At 50.9% G+C, this 14,366-nt stretch overlaps 5 protein-coding genes across 5 annotated transcripts; 2 read left to right on the top strand and 3 right to left on the bottom strand.

The window, feature by feature from the left end:
* Nucleotides 1-2: 2 nt before the first annotated feature.
* On the top strand, nt 3-1,265 carry N7518_005727 (uncharacterized protein; the record flags this gene model as incomplete). Its single annotated transcript, XM_057186654.1, has 1 exon — nt 3-1,265. One exon carries the CDS (start codon nt 3-5, stop codon nt 1,263-1,265), a length of 1,263 nt encoding a protein of 420 aa, XP_057043424.1.
* Nucleotides 1,266-1,573: 308 nt separating this feature from the next.
* N7518_005726 (Zn(II)2Cys6 transcription factor) lies at nt 1,574-3,585 on the bottom strand (the record flags this gene model as incomplete). The annotated part of the gene is made up of 8 exons (XM_057186653.1): nt 1,574-1,704; nt 1,755-1,854; nt 1,903-2,009; nt 2,059-2,526; nt 2,586-3,203; nt 3,252-3,443; nt 3,491-3,519; nt 3,575-3,585. The coding sequence occupies 8 exons, from the start codon at nt 3,583-3,585 to the stop codon at nt 1,574-1,576; spliced, it is 1,656 nt and encodes a 551-aa protein (XP_057043423.1).
* A 1,569-nt stretch (nt 3,586-5,154) lies between these two features.
* On the top strand, nt 5,155-7,319 carry N7518_005725 (putative MFS transporter Fmp42; the record flags this gene model as incomplete). Its single annotated transcript, XM_057186652.1, has 3 exons — nt 5,155-5,566; nt 5,630-5,792; nt 5,840-7,319. 3 exons carry the CDS (start codon nt 5,155-5,157, stop codon nt 7,317-7,319), a joined length of 2,055 nt encoding a protein of 684 aa, XP_057043422.1.
* Nucleotides 7,320-8,044: 725 nt separating this feature from the next.
* On the bottom strand, nt 8,045-9,896 carry N7518_005724 (uncharacterized protein; the record flags this gene model as incomplete). The annotated part of the gene is made up of 2 exons (XM_057186651.1): nt 8,045-8,777; nt 8,833-9,896. The coding sequence occupies 2 exons, from the start codon at nt 9,894-9,896 to the stop codon at nt 8,045-8,047; spliced, it is 1,797 nt and encodes a 598-aa protein (XP_057043421.1).
* A 2,125-nt stretch (nt 9,897-12,021) lies between these two features.
* N7518_005723 (putative acetamidase) lies at nt 12,022-13,931 on the bottom strand (the record flags this gene model as incomplete). Its single annotated transcript, XM_057186650.1, has 4 exons — nt 12,022-12,845; nt 12,901-13,371; nt 13,433-13,836; nt 13,891-13,931. 4 exons carry the CDS (start codon nt 13,929-13,931, stop codon nt 12,022-12,024), a joined length of 1,740 nt encoding a protein of 579 aa, XP_057043420.1.
* Nucleotides 13,932-14,366: the final 435 nt, after the last annotated feature.

The following is a 14,366-nucleotide window of genomic DNA, read 5'->3' as shown; positions in this document are numbered from 1 at the left end:
AAATGGCCCCTCATGACCCCAACCGTGTCGCTAGCATCATGCTCTCATGGCGCTCGCTCGAGCTCATCTCGTGCACCAACATACAAACCCTATGGGCCGGCTATGGACAAATATGCGCTATTACAGCGCGAGCCACCACTTCCCAAGCAGCCGAACATCTCAGCAAGCTGTGCGGGGTAGAGCCAGGCGTTGTGGGGACGACGTATCCCCTCATCCTGAAACTCATCTCACCGCCCCGAAAAAGCGCCAGCACTGCAGACGAGGGCCATCTACGAAAAATGCTGAGCTATGAGGTGGAACAGTACTTCTATAGCGAAGTAGTCCCTCAGCTGAGCTCCAACATAGCCATAGCCAAATGCGTTGCCTCGACGCGCGACATGGACCACTCGGCAGACTCGTCGGAACTCAGCGGTCTTATGGCTACGATCATGGTTGATCTGCGTCCTGAGTTCCCCGTCGCGGGTGAGAAGAGAGGTGCACTGAACCGCGCACAGGTTCGCGCAGCGCTAGACTGGCTAGCTGGATTCCACGGCTGCTCAAGGAAACTACTGCCATCTAGTCTTGACGGATATATTCTGCCGCCACTTGAAGAACGCAATAGAAGGCAGAGACAGAGCCCAGACAAGGATGTTGGTAGCGGGCTGTGGCTGAATGGGGGATATACGTACCTCGCAACGCGACGTAAAGAGTACGCATCTCTTGCGCAGGACACGGACTCGGAGTGGTCAGATGCGCTGTGCGGGGTTTCGGAAGCGTGCTCACTATCCGTGGCGGAGATGGTTGCGTTGTTCCTAACGCCCTGCGGGAGGGCAATTGAGTCTTATATTCATGGCGATGTCAAGTCGGAAAATCTCTTCACGACCACTAATGGAGACAAGGTGGCCTTCTTTGACTTCCAGTATGTCGGGCTCGGTTTGGGAGTCTGTGACCTTGCCAAATTGTTTACCTGCTCGGTCCCGCTGCATATGCTAGTTGATGGCAATGGGAGTTTGCCCGCACAGCTGTCAATGTGTGATGCCGAAAGGGCACTGCTAGAGCGGTATCGTATGAGTCTCCTCCAGGATGAGGAGTCAGAGGAGTCGGAGCTATACGAATGGGAAGCATTCAAACGGCACTGGGAAACAGCTTTGGTTGACTGGTGTAGATTCCAGGCATCATGGGGATTTTGGGGGAATACGGAGTGGCTTGAGGCTCGTGTAAGATCAATCTTGAATGACCAGGAATGGAGAGACTGGCTGTATCAGAGTATCAGTGGTCGAGTGTAGGATCGTTATTCATCTTTACATTTAAAAGAAATACACCGTGAATATATCTTCAACTACAGCTTTTGAATAGTGAAAATGGGGTATATCAGCGGGTATTTGACTTGCCTACTTACCAATTGTTCGTATAACTTTATCATATCTTGCTTGATGATGAATTAGAGATAGGTCCTGTTTCTGATGCTGTCGCAGAATGAATATGTAGTATGATCAGATTGGTGGAGCTGCCTGAGCCTCACAGCACGATCAGCGCCTAAGAACAATTCTAATTGGTCTATATCATATTATATGTAAATAAACTGGGTATATAACTATATCGGCCTCCACGCTTGCATGACCTGGTTGCGCATATATCCCCACGGCCAGCCGTTTTCCCTTTCAGTTCGACGAAGGAGGTCAATCAGCAAAGTCTGTACAACAGGGTCTTCCACCCATGAGCCGCCTGTAGGCATATTAGTAAACTCCCCCTCGTAGAATGCGAACAGAACATACAGGCAAAAAGTGCGTGACAAGCCGTGATACGCAGTGAAGGATCGTCGTCGGCAGATGTGGCGATGCCGAACATGAAATTAAGTGTTTCGGCCAGATCATGCTGTCGGGGTCAGCATAAAATCGAGGTATTTCAGGGCGGAAGACAAACCCTTAACTTGACAGGCTGCTCTAAATGCAACATGCTCCGATCATAAAACTCAAGTTCGCGAATGAGCACCAACGATTTAGTGAGACAGATGTGCTGGACCGCAGTAGCTAGATCCAAATTAGCACCTCATCCCCGACGCAGGCTTATATCACATACCATGCCACAGGCTCGTATACCACGCAACAGGAAAAGGTTTCCCATTCCCAGGATCCGCCGGCGAGATATGCAACGGCACAAACGTATCCGGTCGACCAAGCTCCCACTCAAGAATGCGGTGCCTGAGCGCAGCCTCCCCCGCACTCCCGAGTCTACCGTCATGGCTTCGGCCGGAGATATTATAACAGAAATCGATAGTCTCGGCCAATAGCCAGATTGCCCGGTTTGTCCAGTCTCCGTCGCTCAGGGCAGGTTTGGCGGCCCACCATCGTCGCAGGCGGTCATCGAACGGCGCGAATGTTAAGCGGAGGCATTTCTGGTACGTGAGCGCGAATTGAATATCTTGAATGACATAGGCCCAGAAAGAAGCCGATGCCAGTCCGCCCGAGATAGCTGAGTCCACGTGGGAGCTGATGTATACCGAACCGGCCAGAAGATGGTGTTGTTGGTCGTTTGGGGGACTATGGGCTGTTGAGTGCATTAGCCGGGGGTAATTATTTTGCGTTGAAGATTGGTGGTCCACGCACAGGAGATTGATTCGAAGAATCGTAGAATGACGGTTGACGAGAGGAGGATGTCGATTCCGATTTCGAACTCGGGCTTGTCGAGGACCGGCAACATTATTGAGATACAGCGCTCATGATATCCGTGTGCGACATCGCCGGCGATGGAGTTTGTTGTTCGGGATAGGTGACATGCTGAGACTGCGAGACAAGCATACAGTAGTAATGGGGATTGGGTCGCGCGCTCGATGACATCTGTTGAGAAGTGTCGTTCGGGATTGAATGCATCGAGCTGGGCTGTTAGTGGAAAGGCGGCGAATTTGATAACAGACCAACTTACCCACGGCGCCAGGTACTTTTGAAAATGTCGCAACAGAAAGGCTTCAGTGACATTGGATAGCCTCGGGTGGCCAATGGGCGTGGGCGTGGTGGTCGCACGTGACGAATTCCCAGAATTCGATCTAGAGCCCAATTGAGATCCTGCAAAAGCAGGAAGGACGAGGGTTGGAGTTGCCAATGAATAATCCATCGTCGATGGAGGCGTGGAATTTTCAGACGATGACCGTGAAGTCGACGCCTGCCTTGTCACAGGTACAACATAGTATTCCGCTGCCGTCTGATCTGTTTCGTCCTTGAAGTGGACTACAAGAAATCAGTATAGGAAACAGACACGGAGCACATTCCACATACAGCTGGAGGACGTTTCAACCCAGACCTGGTCGTCCGGGAAAGCAAGATCACTCTCGCCATATCTCGGAGGCCCCTTTCGCAAGGATGGGTTCTGGCCGTGTCGGAAAGAGATCTCTTCAGATTTGCCGGGGGCCGGCACACATTCGCGACCAGAGCGTTGACAGCGGAGACATTTCGAACCGGATTTGTCACCTAATTCTGTTAGTGCCGAGAGCAGAGATTTGGAGCAGGCAACGTACATTTCAGATGGCGCAGACGACATGTGAGGCTGAAACGACGGGTTAGTCGAGGTCGAGTACGCGTAACGAATCACAAGAACTGACCATCCCCTCATTACGCAGTCAAAAGTACAATCGCAAACAAGGAAATCTTCCAGAAAGCATATTTGGAATACCAGGCCCGAGGGTGAGATATGTAAATAGGGTAAGTCGGCCAGTCCGACTATCAAACTCAACCATGATGTCTATTGGGAGACTAACCAACGCCCACCCAGGCGAGATGGTGTGGGGACCGAAAATTTGGCAGATCACTAACGGATTGCGTATTATTTTTGGGGTTTACCAGCGGCTACGTTTTAATTGGAGATTAGTTCGAGGAGCGTAGAGCTAACAGTGGTTGAAATGTCGAATAGCGGGTTTCAAATGTACTGGAAATTAGCTCAAACCATATCCCGAATGTGGAAACGTTCAATATCCGAGCTCATCACGGGTCTAAAAAAGGTCCAATTTCCACGGGAGTCTAGGCAGACTGGCGTTGGTCGTGGTTGGGTGGCTGGCTCCCCCACATATCAGACTAAGTTTCATCGAAAAGATTCTGATCGTTTACCTAAGAAAAGATCCTGTGACATGTCATGGAAGTTCCGGAATCGGGTTCTCGGCATGATAGTTGGCCGAGACATTGGAAGTTGGACTCGGTACGGAGGAGTGTACGGAGGAGTTTGACCGGGCCTGTGTTTATCCTCTTTGCCTCTTTTCCTTTTGCCTCTTGCCGTCAATTGTGTCTGCAATGTAGAGAACCTATTCTTAAAGACCCCCTCAGAAGGTGTCCGGACATAAATCGGTATAAATCCGGGGCTGATTGTCAGGTCAGAACTTAAAACCTTTCAAGATAAAAAGACACAAGCGTTCGACAAGCAACGGGAACGAAATTAGAAACGAAAATAAGAACGAGGTTAGTGTTGAAGTCGTTCGGGGTCTCCTTTGCCGATTGGCCTCACCAGTCCTGGTTCAGGCACCGTACGGTCCAGCCACATGGTACGGGAGGACCTACATGGATCACTCACAGGGACCTTCTCATACCATGACAAGGTGCGCCGGCAATCTCCGTGTGAGGTAGGAGTACCAGGCCTTGATCAATCCTGGTTGTCGGTGGATCTTCGATGAAAATGAGATTTTAATTCCAAACCCGTGGAAACCCTGTCGATCTCAGAGGCACTTCAATATGTTGTACGCCGAACAGAGCTATAAAGTTAAAAACGGTCCAAACACCAAACAAATGGGATTTGCATATGTGGGGGGCTTTCTGTTACCAGCTGCCTCTTTCGGCCAAATGCTCCGGGGCGAAAAGCCACTTGCATTATTCATCATTTGATCAGCACCAGAATTTTCAATCCACGGTTGAATTGGAGCAGGAACAGGAGAATGAACTGTGTGGGGAGAGGAAGAGAGACCAGAGAGAGAGGAAGGAGAGTCATGTGGTGCCTGAAATTTATGCCTGAAACTGATACCTCTCAGCCTTGAATCCAAGGCATCAATGCATATCCCAAACCAAGCTATTCCAACTTCGAAGTTTCTTATCTTTGGAGCTCCCTGCTGGTCTCGTAGCCCCTGAAAAGCTTGAATTACACAGCTGTTTCTGTTTACTACTGTGGTGAAACTGAGTCAATCCCAAAATATAATGCCAAATGTCCCTAAATCGCATCTCCTTCCTTGAAGGATGGGAACGCAACCCCGCGGCCATCCTCAGCCACCCTGGATCGGAGGATTCGGACCCCGACTCCTACCAGGATCTGCCCGAGGGATCCATTTCATCTTCATTTCCCTCCACATACAGCAGACTGAATTTCAACCCGTATGCGGGGCCAGGCTGGAATGAAAGCCCAGAGGATCCACACGAGGATCGATCCTCGTTTTTCGGGCCCTCATTTCTGGGTTTGTCTCCGACGACTACCCCCGAAGGACGTGCGGGTCCGGCTCCAGTGCCGGGACTGGGATCTGCTGAGCGGACTGCGCATGATTCAGAGACGACCATTGCTCGCACGCCGCCTTGGGCAGATACTACTGGTGCTTATGAAGTGAGCGCTGCTAGGAGGATTGGTAGGTTGATGGAACTCACATTATACGTCTTTTCATATACAGTGACATGTTAACATATAAAAGCCCAGGTTTGCACGGCAGTTGTATACTGTTTTCTGGCGGCTGGGGTTGTTTTCGGCTTTGCAGCTCTCAAGCCCATCCTTATTCGAGAGAAAGTATATCGCGACCTCTGCTCCCAGGCGGAGCTTGAGAAAGATGTCGATGTATGCTACGGGCAAGAAATTCGGTATGTTTCCCCCGTGGTTGGAGATCACTCTTACTTACACGCAACAGGCTAAACCTGATGTTTACTATCGCCGCTGTAGTAACCAATGTCTCAGCCCTACCTGTAGGCACAATCCTAGACACGTATGGACCACGAGTCAGTGGAATCATCGGCAGTATATGTCTCGCCATAGGAGCAGTACTTTTTGGGACAGCCAACAAGCTTCCATTCGATGGATACATCCCGGGTTACTTATTCCTAGCACTGGGCGGTCCATTCGTCTTCATCCCATCCTTCCATCTATCAAATACATTCCCCAAACGATCAGGCCTGATCCTATCAATGTTGACAGGCGCCTTCGACGCTTCGAGTGCTCTATTCCTCCTTTTCAGGTTGTTAAGCGAACACACGCATGGCATCGTATCAATCGACAATTTCTTCGCCGCATACCTCATCGTACCGGTATTCATCATCGCAGCACAGATCTTGATAATGCCATCAACATCCTACAAAACCGCCGGCGAACTCGTGCAACAAGCCGAAGCACAGGTTGCAGATGAGATGCGCGATCGCATAGATGACACGGTCAATGACCGCAGCGAGCGCGAGCGTCAGCGTATGGACAGACGACTCCGTCGCCAAAGCATCGTCAGCCAGATCCAAGGTCTACTAGATGATGGTACAGCATCCGTAATGTCCGGCAATGGCATCAACGACTCCATCTTCCACACGAACATCGACGTCTCGCTCGACGTAAATACCACCACAGGAGCCCACGACACTCCAACGCCGCCCTCCCAAACGCACCAACAACTAACCGCTCCTCATCCAACACCAGGCGGAATCTGGGGCGTTCTCCACGGCCATAGCGCACTGTACCAACTACGCACACCATGGTTCGCACTAATAACAGCCTTCACTGTTCTAATGATGCTACGCATAAACTACTTCGTCGCAACGCTGCGCTCACAATACACCTACCTGCTCTCGGCCGAGAAAGCAGCACAAATAAACACAACATTCGACATTCTCCTACCAGTCGGCGGACTCGTTTCCGTGCCGTTCATCGGCACATTCCTAGACGTATTCCAGACGCGCACTGTGCTCTTCATCCTTGTCGTGTCGGCGACCGTCATCGGCGTGTTGGGCTGTATACCGCATCCGACCGCGGCCTATGGGAATATCATTCTCTTCGTGCTGTACCGACCGTTCTATTACACTGCTGTATCGGACTACGCGGCTAAGGTGTTTGGGTTTGCGACGTTTGGGAAGGTGTACGGGCTTATTATTTGTCTTGCTGGTGTTGGGAATTTTGCGCAGGCGGGACTTGATGCGCTTACGTTGAGGGTTTGGAGGGGAGATCCTGTGCCTGTTAATGTTGGACTTACGGTGCTGGTTGCTGGGGTTGGCAGTGCACTTGTTGGGTTTGTTGCTTATCAGACGAGTGTTTTGAGTGGGGATAAGGGTGACGGTGAGCATCATCAGGATGTCAGGGAGAGGGAGCCGTTGTTGAGGAATGAAACACCTGGGAGAGTGTATGGAGCTTGATCTTATGGGCTTTATATGACGGAGGCGCCTTGTTTGTATTAAGTATCTAAGAATGATTATGAATGTGAATGTGCTTGGATATGAGGATGGCACATGGGAGATTTGAGGATATTTAGGGAAATCCTACAAGCACTAATACGAGAGGACCATAGCAATGAAGACTGGAATATGAAATCCGGAGACGTGAACATTAGAATGTTATGTATTATATCTCGAATGGTTGCTACCCAAATAGAGATGTACTATATACGGATGTACCCAAACATCCAAAGACGACAATAGGGCGCGAGGAAGCCACCCCCTATGCCAGTGCATATTATAATCCAGATCCAGACACAAAAGCGGATCTATTATATCCAGTGCAATCCAAAAAGGAAGAAAGAGTAGTGCCCGGGCCCGGGAGTGGTGGTGACAGTGTTCGGGTTTCACAGCACGGCGAGTTTAGGCAGGTTTACGCATCATCGATATGCCCAGTAGGTATATCTATGCATGCCCCATGTCCAAGTTAATATCGCTGGTGATTGCGATGGTATAAGCCCAATATTTTTTTGTATGTCCATTTCAAAGAAAATCGAGGATGACAATGATAGTGAAAATGAGATTCGAAGGACAGCGATAGGAAGGCTGGTCTGCGTCATTGCAGCTCACGGCAGATCCGGAGAGGAAGCGCATGTATCCGCGCTTCATGAGGTTCAGAGAGATTCCCAATGATGAATTTGGGCTGCTCATTGGATGACATAGCTATATTTACTAGCGCTCTCCTGCCAGAGATCCTCTGCAGCCCGGTCGCAGGCAGCATCGTACCATAGCATAGTTGCGAGGACGGATTTGATGCTGGCCCATGAATTCAATCCAGTCCTGCGAGTAACATCTCCCAGAGCAGAGGCGAACCAGGCGCGCTCGGGAGCATCGTTCGCTGCGATACCGCCGAGGGTCAGGACCCAGATGAGAGGGACGCGTGTGGATGGTGAACACCACAGCTCCGAGGACGAGGGTTTGAAGAGGACGGCCTGTATAAGGCGCGCCAGGGTATTGAGGGGAGTATTCTGGGCGGGGATTGGGAAGAGAACGCCGACCCCGAAGATTAGTGCCGCTAGACGGCAGGCTTCATAGGTGGCGGCACGCGTGGGATGAGAGAAAAAGGTGGTGATGTCTGAGGCTGGAGAGAGAGAGAGGAGGGTATGTTGGGTCAGGTTACGCTGGTCGGCGAGCAAAGAGGTATCTGGTGTGAAATTCAGGCTCACTTTAATGATCCCGATATAAGTGTGCACCGCTTGGAAGGCTTCTGCCATTTGGTGGGTGGCGCCAATTTCCTGCAAATGGCCGAATCCCTGGTCGACGTCTGATGGGCCGAAGCCGAGCATTTCTTGGACAGACCAGCCTAATCGGGAATCGGCAAGGGGCCAGAAATCGAAGCATGGGTGGACGCAGAGGACGCTGCAGCTCATGATATCCGAGCTGTGAGTGGTCAGTAAGGGCAGTCAGTAAGAAACCAAAAAGAATCGAGACATACAAGGAAATTGTCGCGGCGAGACCCTCTGTGGGGATATTTGGCAATCCACCTCGCAGTTTGACCAACTGCAACAGTCCTTTGATATGGATCATATTCGGTGGCAGACAGCCGTAGACATCGATCCATTGTAGTCTCAGGAAAGGCGGATTAAACGGTGTTCTGCGGTGCTGCTGTACCAATTTCTCCTCTGCCTGATGATGAGCCATGCAAATGACACTGAGGAGAACAGCGTCGCTGACCGCGCGATCGGGGTCACGAACAGCCTGGTTGATCAGCTTGATCGATTCCATTTCACACAGCTGCAGCGCACGACGCTCTCTCTGACCAAATACGGTACCCGGCACCCAGTTATTCTGCCATTGTACACGGAGATGACACAGCGAGCCAAACATGAAGGCTGTAAACAAAGCCGGGTCCGCCATGGACAGATCAAACCATTTATTAGCCGCAGCTCTGACATTCAGTGGCCGCGGAGCGAGTCCCGGCCACACAACGCCCGTAAGATAGCGCTCTGACAGATTGATCATCTCTGGCTCGAAGTTCTTCGGGGCGGGGTATGTGGCAAAGGGGTCGAAGACTCCAGAGAGGTTCCGTTCAAGCCGCTCAGGAGAAGAGCGATCATTGAACCGGATGACAGCCAACGCCTCCGAGGAGAACGTGGTCACGGTACTCGCATCATCGCTGCTACTGCTATCACTGCTATCGCTGGCCTGTGATGGCGGAAACGGCGAGTCTCGGTATGCAGCCTGGTTGGAGCGGGAGTTGTGCGTAAAGGTGAATTGACCGGGTTTGCTCCCACGATGGGAGCTCGAGGGACGCGAGACGAGGGTATAGGAGGGACCGGGACCAGGACCGGGACCGGCGTGCGCAACGGCGGGTAAGGCGCGGACAGGTCGGATGCGTGAATTGGATGATTCGCCTGCGGATCGGTCCTTTGTTTCTGAGATCCAACGTCCGACATGGGCACGCACCAGACGCTGGGCTTTCAGTCGTTCGGTCTCGGAGGCGGGTCTAGCATTGACAAAATGAATGCTATCCTTCTTCTGTTTCTTTCTTGACGACATCACCGGCTCGGTAAGCGGTGAGAGATATATGTAACAGCTAGATCCTGCATGATCTTTCTGAAGGGGAAAAGAGGTTGAAGCTCGAATAGAGGTTTAAACAAGGTGATCGGTTATTGATATTGACAGCAAAGCCCTATGTAGATCATATCAGACAATTTTGACAATTTTTTGTGACTTTTGACAGCTTCGAAGATGTTTGGGAGTGGGGAAGAAAAGGGTAAAGAGGAAGAAGCTTGGGAGCTCCCGTGACCGCAGATCAATCGCGTACTTTTACTTTTATGATAACTCCTTTTTTATTAATTATTTGCTTCCAGGCTCTGATTCAAGGGTTCTATTACTATTACATGCATTCTGACTGTGGTGGAGTCTTTTGCATGTGTATAGTGACTACTATATTGCACGGAGTATTCTAATTTCTGATCTACTCCGTATGGAGAGCACCTCCTTTCCTAGAGCTTAAGGAAAAGGACTCCGAATAGCCGTTCAATACGAAGTCGATCCTGAAATAAGATTGCCAAACAGGGGGGTTCTCCTTTCAATGTTCTTTAGCCCAGTCATTCCCCGGGAATCCTAGTATAGTGGACACATAGAATGTCAGACTATTGCCACAGCTTATTTTATTTCATGGATGTTATAACACTCTTCTTCTACGGTACAAGCAGTCCCCGTTGCAATTCTATATCCCCCGCGGTCTAGATGTCTTTGTTCGAGGGGAATTCCTATTACAATCCGTGGTAATGGCAGGGTGCGTTGAACTGCCATATCACTACATTATTATATACGGAGTGCGTCAATGCTCGACGGAAATATGATTCCCACGGGGTTTAACCTCTTTTTGATAGGCCGTGGCTCTGATAGGTGGGACCCCGTCGATCGTGAGGTTAATCATCCTGGAGTAGCAATTCCAGTGGGATTCGACGGAGTAAGTCTAAGTTGTAGATACTTGGAAATACTATTCATTATGTCTGATATAGAAGCACATTGTAACTGAATTGTTACATTTAGCCTCTTTATGCGATCAACATTCTGACCTAGTCTTTCTTTTCCACATTTGCCTTTTCCCCATATTATAGAGCTTCATTGTTCCTCTGATGCAAGCCAACCGGAATATGAGACAATACGTGCTTGATTATGAGTCCAGTTAGCGACCTGCTGGTTATCTACGGAGTACTCCGTATTCCGTGCTCCGCACACCTCGAGTGACGAGTTCCCTCGGCCGAAACACCTAACAATCACTATGTATTCCTCCTAGTTAATGCAAGAATTCCTTCAGCTACAATTTCCCACCTGTAAACACCGTGCTCGGATCCGCTAACCCGCAGTTTGTGACAGTAAAGCCCCGGTTGACTCCGATGTCCCCTCATCTTCAGTCCTGCCACACCGAAGATCTGCAGGAAGAATATACGTATAGCACTGAGAAAGTACGTGAAGAAGGCTAGTGGAGAGGTCTAGACAATACCCAGCTAATCAGCGTGGGGTTTGACGCCTGACATGAGGGATATATGATATGTGATGGCATGGTTAGGGTTAGCGCTGACATCAGGTAGGGTCTACATCGACTAAGACTCAGGTGACAGGTCCACTGGCATTGGCCCGTCGATCGACGAGAACCTATTAATATTTAGCTAGTCCGAGTACGGAGCTGGAAAGGATGTGTGTGGGGATATAAACGATTGAAGTAAGAAATAGCGAATTGTCGAGTTCACACAAATTCGGCACGAAAGGCCTTTCCCGTGCAGATCGACGAGAATTCCGTGCAGATCGACGGAGACGAAAACCCAAGAGAATCCCCACAGACATGTCAACAGGCCCCCCGCATATCACCACGCATAGCGCCGTTACACTGCATTTATCCCCGTCACTGGAGGAATTGGAGCTGTCGAGAAAAAAAGGAGAGAGAATTAAATATTCGGGAAGAACGGTGAACTCGACCTCGAAGGATTTCATTGTCTCGGCTCCGACGCCGCTAAGAACCCAATCATCCTATTGACAGCATACGAGACTATACCAAATACGATCTAGCTACATCACTGGCTGCATGTACTAACGGGGGGATAATATAATATACTCCGGAGTAGTCCGGAAGATCTCCCCATCGAATTAACACATTCCAGGCTAGTCCAACTTAATCAATTTCCAACAGGGTATATCGACAGCTCTCACTGGTCTGTGGATCATGGTACTGCTCTAACGCCTTCTCCACAGCAGCCATGTAGCCAAGGACATGCTCCTCCTCCCAGCGGCGACCGACAACCTGCACGGCAGTGGGGAGGCCAGCCATCTTGGCCGAGTCGTAGTATTTCCATGCACCCCGCGCGATGCCGTTGTCACAGCCCAGACGCTGGAGGACGGTTTTGTAAGGTGCGTCGAGGGCGTCGCGGATAGGGTCTACGTGGCCGACAGGGATAACACCGGAGGAGTAGTCGAGCAAGTTCCACAGGAAGGTGTAACCGCACGAGGAGACGGCATCGTGCATGGCCTTATGCGGGAGAGCCGGGGTAGCGTTGACAGGGCACAAAATGAAATCGAATTGTTGGGGCTCGGCGTCCCACCACTTGTGCCAGGCGGCGCGGAACGCTTCGCGCTGGGCGGTCAGGGTCCAGACCTGGGCAGAGGACTTGGGGCCGAAGTCGCGGATGAGAGTGGCGGTGACCTTATCGCGGCGAATGTAGCGCACGTAGAGGTAGAAGAGATAGCGGAGTGGACGGGGGAGGTTAGCGACGCGGGTGAGTTGGATGGCGCCTGGGTCGGAGGGTTCGAAGCTCTTGAGGTTGACGTTGAAGTGATGGCAGCCATCTGAGTTGAGAAGTTGCGAGGCGAGATTCAGACCCGTAAAGGGGTCTGCTGTGGGTGGGGTGGTGATTTCTGAGACTGTGTGACCGGCTTCTGTGAGCGCAGCTACCGTTGTTGTGATGGCGCGCTTAATAGCCGGGGTTGGGGGGACAACACCTAGAGATTTGTAAGTGGGCTGACTTTGACTATCAGGGTGAGTGTCGGTACATACCATCGGAGGTCATCACACCAATGCGAAGAGGTTTATTTTGAGCCTCAGACTCGACCTCGCTGCGCCAGGCAATGGGGTGCACAGTATGCTCATATTTCCAGGGCTCCATACGGATAATCGCACGAGTGAAGTATGTCAAATCATCCAACGTACGGGCCATAGGACTAAAGACACTAGGAATGCCCTCCTGGCCGGGCATGCTGGTGTTCACGCCGCCCTTGGGCCAGCGGCCAGTGCTGCAGCGGAGCGAATAAATACCACTCCACGCGGCGGGAACGCGCACCGATCCAGCAACATCGGATCCAATACCAATGCGGCCACCCTGCGCCAGCAATGCTGCCTCTCCACCGGTTGACCCACCGGGCGAGTATGCTGGAACATGTGGATTGCGGCATTGACCCCAAAGCCCGTTATCTGACTCGAAAGAGAGCAGGGTGATTGGCAGAGCAGTCTTAACGTATGGGACAGCGCCTATGAAAGTCAGTATGTAATCCAGCTCCCAACGAACGTGTCTTAAGAGCCATAAGCTTACCGGCGTCCTTTAAGAGCTTCACCATAGGCCCATCTTCCAAGATAGGCTTTCCAGCCATAGCAGCATATCCAACAGTTGCATCAAATCCCTTAACGTGAACAGAATCCTTCAACGAGACCGGAATACCAGCCAACGGACCCTTCAGGTTGATTTCTGACTGCAGCCATGACTCGGCCTCGGGCAGCATCAGCTCGGTGACGCAGTTGGTTCGCTCATGAGCCCTTTTGGCTACCTTTCCATAGGTGCGGAGGACATCGAGTGCGGAGACAGTCGAGTCGTGGACATCGTGAACAAGCTCCGCGATAGGCTGGTCGATAGTCTTCCGGTCCTGGTCGGAAATGGGGAGTTGATACTGTTGCGGAAGACCTGCAAAGCGGAGTTCTCGTTCGCTTTGTTTATGGTTCCTGTAGATATTAGCCCCGGATCATGTAAGCTCGAGAGGAGAAAGACAAGCTTACCGTATGCGACGGTAGGCGAAATAGTCAAATGGAGGAAGCATAATGTCGGTGTGATACAAAGAGGAGAAGGAGGGGGAGGATGGGGGGTTTTATACGATGCGGAGAAGTGGAGAAGTGGAGAATGCGATATGACCCGGCTAGACGGGTAGCACCGAGGTTAGCCGTGGACACCAACCCTCAGGGCTGTTTTGATTGTACAGTTATATTTAGCTATGTCGTACGGAAATGGGCAATATGTATGTAGACTTACTTTATACTTGGGTGAGGTCTGCTTTGATCTCGAAACCCTCAAAATATCGGACAAATCACCGACCACCAGATGCCAGCGGCAATTTCTCCGCAGAAAAGATAAGGAGCCACTGCCCAGGCACGCTATGCCTATTGTGGTAAGTGCATGCGCCTCATAGATTAGATGCCATAGATAGACGAGATAACTAGATGAGATAGAGGATTAAGATTGTCCATGGTATGCAGTT

The sequence above is a fragment of the Penicillium psychrosexuale genome (genome assembly GCF_028828465.1).
Source record: "Penicillium psychrosexuale strain IBT 29551 chromosome Unknown utg000003l, whole genome shotgun sequence".
NCBI classification, from domain to species: domain Eukaryota; kingdom Fungi; phylum Ascomycota; class Eurotiomycetes; order Eurotiales; family Aspergillaceae; genus Penicillium; species Penicillium psychrosexuale.
This window is presented reverse-complemented; position numbering and strand designations above follow the sequence as displayed.